The 12,199-nt window shown below is 29.0% G+C and overlaps 1 protein-coding gene across 1 annotated transcript; it reads right to left on the reverse strand.

Moving 5' to 3' along the window:
• Positions 1-688: 688 nt before the first annotated feature.
• On the reverse strand, positions 689-7,881 carry LOC123209475 (serine carboxypeptidase-like 20). The gene is made up of 13 exons (XM_044627550.1): positions 7,560-7,881; positions 6,844-7,001; positions 5,872-5,948; positions 5,124-5,246; positions 4,258-4,360; positions 4,130-4,167; positions 3,751-3,855; positions 3,401-3,472; positions 2,718-2,984; positions 2,178-2,243; positions 1,827-1,948; positions 1,245-1,404; positions 689-853 (listed from the first exon to the last, which is right to left on the reverse strand). Exons 1-13 carry the CDS (start codon positions 7,709-7,711, stop codon positions 770-772), a joined length of 1,527 nt encoding a protein of 508 aa, XP_044483485.1. The 5' UTR covers positions 7,712-7,881; the 3' UTR covers positions 689-769.
• Between the last annotated feature and the right edge of the window lie 4,318 nt (positions 7,882-12,199).

Consider the following 12,199-nt stretch of genomic DNA (forward strand, 5'->3'; position numbering starts at 1 on the left):
CTTCATTAAATGTTAATATTGACTGCTTTTTAGCATTGAAGAAGCTGGAATCCCCACGATCTGACTCCTGTCTAGATAAGTGTAATTCCTCTTTTGCCCTCTAAAATCATCATAATTTACGTAACATCGTTTATTAGGGTTTTGGATATTAATAGATACAAATAATTTATTTTAAATTAAAAATAAAATAAATAATTAAATTATTTAATCATATTATGACACTTCTATTTATTTATACTTGATTATATATATAGTGTCAATCTTATGAGCAACATTAAATATGTTAAAGGGCAAATATTAACAGGTATAAATTAATAAATATAACATCGTATGATTAGATAATTTAATTTGTTACTTAATTTTTAATTTAAAATCATTAAATTATATAATAATTCATTAATTTATTTGTATCTATTAATACTCACATGTTTATAGCCATCAGTTACAAGGATAGACTCAAAATAGGTTTAAAACAAGTCAAAAGCCTAAAAATTTAAATGAGTGAGTCTTAACAAAATGTTTGCGATTCAAATGAAGCTGGGTATGGGCTTAAGCAAATCAAAACTGGTTGACTAGTCCGATTGGCAAACCTGGTTTTGGGTTGTAAAGCTAAAAAACTAAACCCTGAAATATTGTATGTTTAAAATGAATTATATCTTGATAATAAATTAGACTATTGAATCAAATGTTACAAGAAACGCTTCATAAATTTTATTCCCACTATTTGAAATGACTGATACATTTCTAAACTAGAAAGATTGTTTTAATTTCAAATTGCTTCTTCAGCAAGCCACCTAGAGTAGAACCCCAATGCCTCTTTTGGCTTGTATTCAGGAACTGTGTGCCCTGACCCCTGCGTTATTTTTACACAAACTCAAAATCAATCTCACAATAAGTCACATGTTTAAACAATAAAATTTTCCCCTTGGAAGTGTAAAAAAAATAGAAAAAGCAAATTATTTCTATATTGTTAAAAATCTATCATTTCTACCAAGCACATTTATATTATAATTTTTCATATACCTTATTTTTAAAAACAAAAAACCGTATTTAAATTCGTTGATAAATCTAAGGTCAATTGACCCCTCTCGACTTTAAAAGATAACCTCTAAAATTTTACATTAACTTCTTAGATTTTATTATTTTTGGGTCTGTTACTATTTGAATTCTATATCGAACAACAGATTGATTTAAAGTAAAATGGTGAGTAGATAAGAATTAGTTAAAAAAAATAAAGAAATTACCTTGATTGTGAGAAAGGTGAGATTATGATCATAAGCTTGTAAATATCCGGCAACTTGATCATCTATAATCCAAGTCCTCCATTTATCCACAATTTTATATCCAAGAGATCTTGTCCATGCTTCACTTCCAGTGTAAGGTACACACATATCATGGTCACCACTGCCAATAAATTCTTCACACATTTTAATTATAAAATTTTCAAACCTGGAAGAGATTCTAGGACTATATTTATAGGTTTTTAAAGTTATAGCCTGGAAAAATACAATAAATCAAGCTTGAACCAAAAAAATTACCCCGAATTGACAAGCTTGAATTTTTGTATAGGTTCAGACTTGAATAAGTCAAGTTCGATTCAACAGATCCAATTAACAAACTTATTCAGATGGATTGCACATGCATAGCAAGTGTCGAGGAAAGTCAAACTCAAGTTTAGATAGGTCATCTCATACATGGTAAGTATCCAGAATAGTCTTTAAATGAATCATCTCAAGTGTCGTAAAGAGTTAGATCGAAGTTTAACAAGAGAAACTCAAACATATTAAAGCCCATAAATAATAATTATATGGAAATTACATAATTACCTGTAAATTAGTGCTCTGTAACCTTGCATGGTTAAATTTTTGTGGTAACTCAACATACTTCCAGTATTGTGACTGTAAATTACTTTGGATGTGCATAAATCCCAAGGTCCTATCTCACTTGCCTGTGTTTATTTACTTACAAATATTAGAAGAATGATACAATTTATAAATGGCCCAAAAAGAAAATCATTACAAACACTTATACAAATGTTAATGTATCATCGTATGATTGAATAATTAAATTAAAGATTAAATAATACTCAATCACATAATAATATTTTAACATTTATATCCATATTTATATTTGTTATTAGTGTAAATAATATTACTCGTAATTAAAAAATAGTTTACCGGGGCAGTGTGCATCGCTTTCCTCACCGATGCGTCATTAAGCCAAATATTTGCAACAACATCGTTCTGTAATCATAAAATTTTTTATTCAGTGTAGTTGAAAAAAGAAAACTAAATGAAAGTTTTACGAACATCCATATAATACTTTATTAACTAACAAAATGAGGACTATCGGGTATCGAAATGTTGCTAAGGTAGTTCGAATCTATTCTAAAAAACTTGATATACTAATTGACTAATATGTTCTCATGTTATTAAGTGATATTGAATTAGAAATAATATAAACAATTAAATTACAAAATCATATGATAATAATTTATAAATGATAACTGAACCCTAAATTAGGGACTCCACCCCAGACACGGACAAGATTCCCAACATATGTGAGGAAAATGATGGAGACAAAAAAATACCCAAAAAAGGAAAAATCCTTGTCCCGTGCCTTTCCTTTCTTATGATTATTTTTAAAGTATAATATATGAAAATATCTATTACATTTTCAATTATTCACCGTAATGTTATTATTATGATGGTACTTACTATGCATGGGACAGAGACTGCGTAACTGCTGAATCTGCTCATAAGCTTTGGCCACGAAGGAACAATTCCAGCTTTTACTGGTGCTCGGAACGGCCAAGCTCTTCCAAACATTCTCCTTCTCACAGGAAGAGGCCTCTCTGTGGCCCCTAAATTCTTGAAACTTGATGGAAGATTTTTGCTCCCTTTGCCATCTTCTTCGCTCATAGCAGCAGTCTTAGAGTGGTAGCAAGGCTCCAGGATATTATAAATATTTAGATCAAAAAGAGCCTATAAATATACATAAAATCATAGTTAGTGTAGACAGTTTCATTTACGGCTGGACCTGAGGTGAGATGTAGAGGTAGATATGAGTGAACTGAGTTGAGTTAAGTTTGAACACCCCTTTACTCGAATTCGAAAATGATGTTTTATCTAATAATGGGCAAAACTTTAACATGATTCAAATCAAATTGCAAATCAAACTCTAACCGAATCATTCACCTGACTGGCAAGTTGAACTACCCTGAGCTTTCTCTAATTAAAATTTAGTTCAATTTCAAAAACTAATTAAGTATTTCAGTTTTAGTTTGATTCAAATTTAATCTAAATAAATTTAAATCAAACTGGACTGAGTTGTTTTCCCTTTTAAAACTAAGTCAGTTCATCTTTGTCTCGACAATAATTACAAATTGAAAAAAACTTACATCGTTAACTAACAACTGCGCCGTTCTGCAGGTTTCTTTATCGTCATTTCCCTTACAAGCAGCAATAACATTCTGAAAAATAAAACATAACATTTTTTCAGATTAATTAAAGATGGAAAAAATAAATATATATTATTTGAAAATTATTTGTAAACGGTCAATTGATCCCCCGACTTTGAAAACTTTTTTCTTATAATATATTAATAAAACCTCTTAAATTTTATATTAATTATTTAAATTTTATTTTTATTGATTTTTATATATTTTATTATTATTATTTTAATCATAAATTTTATTTCTGATTCCCTTAATACGGTATAAATTAATATATAAAATAAAATTTCACCAACCTCGTACATATCATCAGAAATTAGGCCCATGCCATGGGCAAATGGAAAGAGGGCAGCATCGCCATCAAAATTCTCATCTGTCACAGCATTTCCAATCATATAACCCTGCATTCAAAAATATTTAATAGGGCTGAACAAAATATCTTGTATGAACCGAAACGGGTCGATTTTGGTTTTTATTTGGAATTTGACATATCCAAACGGGTCTATTACGGTTTAAGTTTTTGTTTTCAATAAGATATTTAGACCCTTTTACCTTATTTTTTAAGTTGTTTTTTGGAATTTTTAACAAAATAAATACTAATAATTAACGTATAATTATTTAATTAAATAATTTTTTTTTAAATTTAGTAAAAAGAATAATAGGGGAATACCAAACCTTGAAATTGATGACAGGTTTGGCGCCAGCTTTAATTCCTGCAAATTAAAAAGAAAATATTTGAAATTATTTTTAATTAATTTATATTTAATATTTATTAGTAATTGCGTATTTAATTTAATTAATACCTTTTACAATTTCAGAAGAAAGAGTTGGCACATAAATTCCAGCAAATGACTCTCCCGCAATGTAAAATGGATTTGACTTGAACTCTGGATATTGCTCGAACCACTTATTGATTCCAAAAAAAATGCAAATTAATTAAGAGAGGAAAAATTAAAGTAAGGCAATAATATTAAGCTTAATTTTTAATTATATTAGGATTAAGATCAGACTAGCTAATTGGACCAATTTGATCAAGATATAATATCTGGGTCGGTTTGGGTTTACCCTAAATCTAATTTAGAATATCAAACTAGAGTTAACTATGGTCAAATTGTCAGAATTATCCTGATTCATAGTTTGAATAGGGATGGATAAAATACCCTTGGTTCGAGTTAAATTCGAGTGAAAAATAATTTGACTTAAGTTCGTCGAGTTAAATTAAAGATAACTCGAGTTTGACTCAAATGAAAAATAGTTTGGTTTAAATCAATAAATTAGATTTGTGATTTGAGTTAGGGGTTCACTAACAAAATAATGTTGTTTTATTCAACAGTAAACAAACTTCGTCGCTTTGACAATTGTTTAATATAACTCAAATCAAACTGTGAGTTAAGTTATAACCAAATCAAGTCATCCACCTGACTTGAGAGTTAGACTAAATTGAACTCTCTTTAGTTCAAGTTTGGTTTGGTTCAAAAAACAAATCGATCATCTTAGCGTAAATTTGATATAAATGAATCCAATCCAAACCAACTTTCAAGATCAAAACAACTTGGTTTAACTCTAACCCTAGGTTTTATTGTTCGTTTATCCTAATCAAACCAATACGAAGATGTCAGCATAAAAATTGGATAAATTATGACGTAATTAATTGCTAAATTGAATTTACCTTGAGAAGAAATTTATGTGTATCAGAAGCTGTCTCTGTGTCATCAGTGTAGTATTCAGATTTGTTTTTGGAATAAGAGAAACCAACTCCGGTAGGAGAATCCAAATATATAACACTAGAAACCTGAAAAAATAAATAAATAATTTATTTATTTATTTATTTATTATGCATACATAATAGTTCTATAACAGTTAAAAAAAAAAAAAACTTCGATGATATCAAAGTTTAATGTTCGATAAATAATAGGATCATAAAGGAGACAAAAAAAAAACTAGAGGGTTAAAAAAAACAGTAAAATATGGGGATTCAAATGAAAACAATGAAATCTAATATGACCATTGCAAAAGTTTAGGGGTTTTACTACCATTTTACATATACTAATACTAAGAAAAAATTCGAACATAATCAATATTTAGGGGGTTCTTTCTTGTTAATCTTTCACTATGGTTGAATTCAATTTGAGACGAACTTAAATGAAGCTTAGTTTGAGATTGATGAGTTAATTTTCAAATTCGAATTAAAATAATTTAACTTAAAATTCAATCTGAATCAACTTAAACTTAAATATTTATATAAGTTTAAACTCAATTCATTTATAAAAATGATCCCAATCCTTAAGCTTAAATTTGACTCATTAAATTTACGTTATTCAAATTCGAATTGAATCCATCCATATTATAAAGGGTTTTATTATAGCAAAAGAGTAACATACAACAAATTATAAGCCCATTAATGTCATTTTTCATACCTTTGACCAGCTATAAGGATTCAAATGCAAAGTGGGCAGTTGACCTTCTTTCTTTGCTTCTTTGAAATTGAATGGCCCTGTAAAATTGAAGTTCAGATAATTGAGAAAATGAAGAAAAATATAATCTATAAATAGGGGATATTCTTGTGTTTCATTTATATTTTTGAGATGCATGGTTTTTTTCTGTCGTTTTATCAAACCTTGGGTGGGACAAAGTGATTTGGCCAAAATTGAAAATTATAGCAAAAAAATTAATGGAAATAATTTAGAAGCACACAAGTTTTGACAAAAATGGACAAATTTTTTGACAAGGATGTCTCTATTTTAAAATCCCAACAGGTCCCAACTCCATGTACTGGTGCCATAATAGGACACTAAAAGGCAACTTTTTACAATTTTCAACGCCCAAAATTCTTTTAGAGTGATAGATGACGTTAATACTTCTAACACTATTGAAAGAGACCTAAGTGGCCTCAAACTCGCATTCGAAATAAGAGTATTTAAAATTACCTGATAACTTAATCAAACACTAAATCAAGAGATAAGTTATTTAAAAAACTTATTCAAATATAACAAAATTAGTTTTTCGATTTAGTTATTAGTTTATCTATTTTTTAAAATAGTATTATCACTTCACTTCAAAGTTATTCTATCTTTAAATCGGTTATGTTTCAATTTATAAATTTTTACAAATCAAAAAATTTGGATCAATTTAAAATAGTGTCAAACCGATTCAATGAATTTTTTTTTACCACCTCTAGCTTGAATGTTAAATAATAACATTGAAAAAGACAGAAGAAAAACTGAAGAAGGAAACGAAAAATCGTTGAAAAATAAGAAAAATGGAAAAAAAAAAAAAGAAAGGATTTGGGCCTTGATAGACAGAATATCAGTATCATGAATTTCATGTGTGAAATAAAATTAACATTGAGTATAAAAAATGGCAGTTCGAGAGAGCTTTAAAAAAATTACCATGTTCATAGACGAAACCGTCGAAGCTAGAGCAGCCAGGGCCACCATTAAGCCATAAAACAACTGGATCTTTTGATGGCCGTCTCTCTGATACAACAAAGTAATAGAAAAGATTCTTTGGAGTTGAGGAAGCTTTTCCACCTTCTATTGTCACATACCTAGACATCCCACATCGGCAAATTCCATAAAACTTCTCAAGAAAACATATAAAAAAATTCTATAATAAAAATTCGCTCGATCAAGCTTAACCTGTTTGCAATTGGGATCGTAACATATTACTATGCTCCTCAGCCCTTTCAAGTGAACACTACAATGTTGGTGTCTCCACCCGAGTTGCAAAATTGCAACTGGGAAACTGAGAGACATGAAGGTTGTATTCCAATACCAAAATGACATAAACCTTGGAGAAGAACCACTCCCAAATTTGAAGAGTCCAAAATCATATAAAACCCAAACCAAAAATTCATACTTTCGTATTTTATATTTGAGATCATAACACATATTGTCGTATTTTTAAAATCATATATAAACCATACCCTAAAAGTTGAACGGTTGAAACTATATAAATCCCATACCAGAGAAACATACTTTCCTATATGTGATCTGAATCTCATATTTTATATTTGAAATCGTAACACGTACTGTTATATTAAATATATAATTAAAAAAAACTCAATATATTGTGATGATTGGATCTTGAGTGTTGTGTGACTTACCCTGAGTAGTGTTTGGAGGGGAAAGTGCCATTGAAGCCAGGAAGATGAGTGACCAAAGAGCTCTTGGGGGCCGCTTCAATAAGCAATAAGGCAAAGTTTAGAATGCAAATTAGGTATGAAATATTGCAAAAGATGAAATTATTCTTGGCCATCGGATGCAAAATCAGATGCACTTTGATGATAAATTCAAAAGCACTATTTCTATCAAACAGTTCAATTCTTGTTGAAGAGCATGTGAATGAATTTATTGAGAAGTTTTTCAGGTTTTAATGGTGGGTCTGTGAGAGATCGAGAAAGAGAGAGAGGACAAAGAACTTTCTGACGGGCACTTCATGCAAAAACAAAAATGAAAAAGTGGAGAAACAAATTTATAGAAGAAGAAAAATTGTTCGGCAGTTTTAGAAGAGGCGAAAAAAGAAAGAAAATGGTGGAGATTTCATTGTAATCCTTGTAGTTTTGGTTTGTTACATTTTAAAGATATAGTTTGAAATATTATTATTTTAGTCCTTTGACTAAATTGACTGTTTGTTGACTATTAATTGATGCCCGAATCTTTAACTTTGTTTATTATGAGTACTGATATTGACATGTCATCATATGATTAAGTGATTTAATTATTTATTTTATCTTTAATATAAATTGTTATGAAACCCAAAGAAAATTAAATTGCAAAATACGCTCGTATTCAATACAAGAATACAAATATTTACATGGAAACTCCAATGCAGTAAAACCATATACATACGATAAAAAAATTTTTACCACGAATGAAGATTTTTACAAGATGAAGAACAGTATTTCTCTTTCATAAACTTGTAATGTTACTTTTGTATACAAATTCTAATTGAAAGATACTTAATATTAATGCTCGTATTCATTCTACCCATTGTGCATTTACTTAAAAATACACATTTAGAATCTACATTTTTTGAATTCAGATAACCCCTTTTTAGAATTTGGGTGACTCCTAGATAATGGAAACTCATACAATCAAATAATAACATGTCAATTGTTTTATTAATACTTAAAATATTATTGTTTGTTTATTTATCGAGTTGAAGGGAAAAAGTTTGGATTTTTATCTTTTGGTGGTGTAATTTGTTATTTATAATTAGTTTCATGTCAATTAACAGTCAACTATCAGTCTATCAAGTCAAAGGTTGGTTTTTGAAATATATGTCCTTGAAAAGTGTCTCTAAGAAATACATGAAAACGATTGAAAGGAGTTAAAATTCTTAGCTGTAAATTCTGTACATATGATTCTATTTCTATATATAAGAGATGAATTTTATTATACTTGCAAGTATTAATTTTATATGATACACTTGCCAAAAAATTATGAGTAAAATCATATGTATTTATGGTTTATCAGAAAATTTAAGAATTAAGATTTATATAAGGGAAAACAATCAAAGATTTCAATAATACGTAAGATTATTAGTATTTTACGATATAATACATATGAAATAAATATGTATTTTAAAATATATTAAAATGATACGATAAGATATATATTATCAATATAGATTATAGAGACATGTTTTTAGGAAAGTGATAAGGATTTGCTTGAAAAATCTTTAAAATTTAGATAATATTTGTGATATTCTATAAGAGAATGATATGATTGTTAAATTTTTTATTATTTTATTATTATTATATTCATAGAAATATAACCTATAATACCATATAATACAAAATTATGATATTTCAAATATCATAAGGCAAAAGACTTATGTTTAGTGTAAATCTAAATTTATATTCATTAATTTTTAAAAACATAAATACACACCCGTTTGTTAATTCTAACTATTACTGTTAAGGGTAAAATCATCATTTAGAGATTTTATTTAAAGAATAAAAAATTATCTTATTTTTCTCACCTTAGTTTTAAAAACTAATAATTCTCCCATTTTTTCAAGTTTAAAAACTAACCCTTCCCCCCAAGTCTAGGTTTCAATTTAGCCTATCATATTGTTATTTAGGCCACCCGCAACCTTCTAAAAATTTTCAATTTCAACCCCTTTTTAGCCTTAACTTCCAAATCACCACCAACGTCCTTCTCCCTCTGTCTCTGGCAATCGAGACTGAGCAACCATGATATCCCTTTCACCTTCTTCCCATTTATATGTCATCCAACACAAAATTTCAACCGAAATCAAATAAGAGATTTCGCTCAATTTCGACCACTGACACTTTGATTTTGGCCCAATTGACTCTCTGTCTCCCTTTAGTTTGACAAATCGGAGGAAGGAGATATTGTGTCGTCATCAACCACCGAAGGATAGGTCAACGACGGTGTGATTTGCTGATGAAGCTAAAACCCTAAGTGTATTCCGCATTGATTCAATCAACTTTGGCTTTGTATTCAACATTCATCGTTTGTCCATTGATTCAAGAGTAAGAGAGGATCAACAAAATGAAGAATGACATCGAAAAGTGAGACACAACCAGAGAAGAGATGGAGAAGCGAAGGTTTCAAAGTATGGGGTGACAACGAAGAATAAAAAATATGGGGGGGTTAGTGAAGGTTTCAAAAATATAAATATGAAATCTAAAATTTGGGGGGGGGGGGGGGGGGAATGTGAATTTTGTAAACCTGAAAAAAAAATCCTAATAATAAAATTTGATTTATAACTAAAAATTATATTATAAAATATGATCTGTTATGGAAATTAATTATCTTTAAACGTTACTAGAAATTGGTTAGAATTATTAATAAAAGTGATGATAGAAGACAAATTTTAATTATGTCGGTGTGAAAATCAAGGCCAGTCTCAAATATATTTATAGTAGAGAATTCTTAATTAAGATTAATTTTTTTGTGATTACTTTAATTAATTAAAACCGATGGAAGGGACCTGACCGAGAAGATGAACTTGGAGCCAGGTCAGAATCCATGAACAGTTTTGTATTTTTCTAAATTAAGAAATTTTCCAAATTTGTTTTGAAACAGAATTCAATATTAAAATGAACAATTTTATATAACTGAACTTTTCTTTTGAAATCCACCAAGTAGGGTTTGCCCATAATCAAGTTGCTCAATCTCGAGAATTGATTCAATTTGAATTTGTTAACTCAAGTTAAACTTGAGACAATAAAGTTGGGTTATTTTTTAAATAGAGTCAAATTTAAATTAAAGAGAGTTCAGCTCATTCTGACTTGTGAGTAAGGGGGATAATTAGATTCAATTCGAATTTAATTAATGGTTCGATTTAAATTATGTCTAATAATTATTAAAATGACATTATTTTAAGCCGCAAATCCAAATTATAATTCAAGCTACTGATTCTAGCCATGAACTTGAACCGAATCTTTTTTCGTTCAAACCAAACTCTAACTATATTTAACTTTAGCTCAACAAATTTAAGTTGAACTCTAATCAAACCATATTTCATTTCATTCAAACTCAAGCTAGAAAGTGTTTGGGTTTGGCTCAGTCATATCCATTCATTACAAATCTTGAACCCACCACATTACCAATGAATATAATGTGGACTCTAAGGATTAGCAAAATTAGTAAAGTATTAAAACTTTCAATAAAAATATCTAAGTTTGTGCCTCTATTACATTTACAAAACCTTGAAACCTGATACAATGATTGTGGGTTTGGTCACTGTATCAAAGATTTACCCGTCTATCCAATATTGGCAGGTCCCCAATTACCCAGAAAAATGGACATAATGTTTATGTCATGAGATTAAATTCATTTATAAGTAAATGTAATTCAGATTTTATATATATTAATTGAGTAATAAATTTTTTTTTTGAATATTTATTTAAACAATTCACCCTTCTAACCATTATGCAACTAATCCAGGCGGTGATTGACCCAAACCGACTCCTTCACCGGCTTAACATCCTGTCCATATATAAAAACCATCATATACATATTATAATTATTTGTTAAGTATGTTTGAAGTTGATATTTTATACGAATTAGCATATTCATTTTGTGCCTCATGGCTTTTTATGTAAAAGTCTGTGAATTTAGCATTTTTATCCCCCTAGGTTTTGGTTAAAAGATAATACATAAAAAAACTCAAATATCTAAGTTTTAGTCCATTATCATATATTCAAGAATTTTTTTGTTAGAATTAAGGGATAAAATCATCATTTTATCAGTAATATTAAAATAATTAAAATAATATCTTATTTTCCTTCTTAATTTAAAAAATTAATAATTTTTTTCTATAATTAAATTTTAAAAAATTCACTTTTTCCCTTGAAATATTAAATCTAAAATTCAGCCACTTCTTCCAGTGAATAGCGGCCCTCTCCTAACAAAGGTGACTCTTCATCTTCCAAATCTAGACAACGAGCGTTATCCAGGAAAGGACGATAAACGTCATCCAACAAAGGATGATGAGCGTAGTCTAGCAAAGGACAACACTTCGTCGTCCAGCAAAGTTTGGGATGATATTGTTAGTAGTCACCGCAGGGTTGGATTCGAGCTGAGTCTGTTCTAGCTCGAGCTCTAACTCTGCTCGAACGAGCTCGAAACGAGTCAGTCTTATATAAGCTCGGTTAAACTCAAGTTATTCGTCAAATTTTTCAATTAAAAATTTTGATACAAAACGACGTCATTTTAGTTTTAACCGATATGTATTAAAACAACGTCGTTTTAATAACGAAATAGTAAA

Source organism: Mangifera indica, chromosome 2, assembly GCF_011075055.1.
Source record: "Mangifera indica cultivar Alphonso chromosome 2, CATAS_Mindica_2.1, whole genome shotgun sequence".
NCBI lineage: Eukaryota > Viridiplantae > Streptophyta > Magnoliopsida > Sapindales > Anacardiaceae > Mangifera > Mangifera indica.

Bases quoted from the DNA above. Each gene is read 5' to 3' on its own strand.
- LOC123209475 (XM_044627550.1), bottom strand. From the start codon at position 7,711: ATGGCCAAGAATAATTTCATCTTTTGCAATATTTCATACCTAATTTGC. The intron at 3,473-3,750 runs GTTGGTGAAATT...TTTATTTTTCAG, and splicing joins TTTCTGATGATATGTACGAG to AATGTTATTGCTGCTTGTAA. The intron at 854-1,244 runs GTAATTTCTTTA...AAAATAACGCAG, and splicing joins TCACCTTTCTCACAATCAAG to GGGTCAGGGCACACAGTTCC.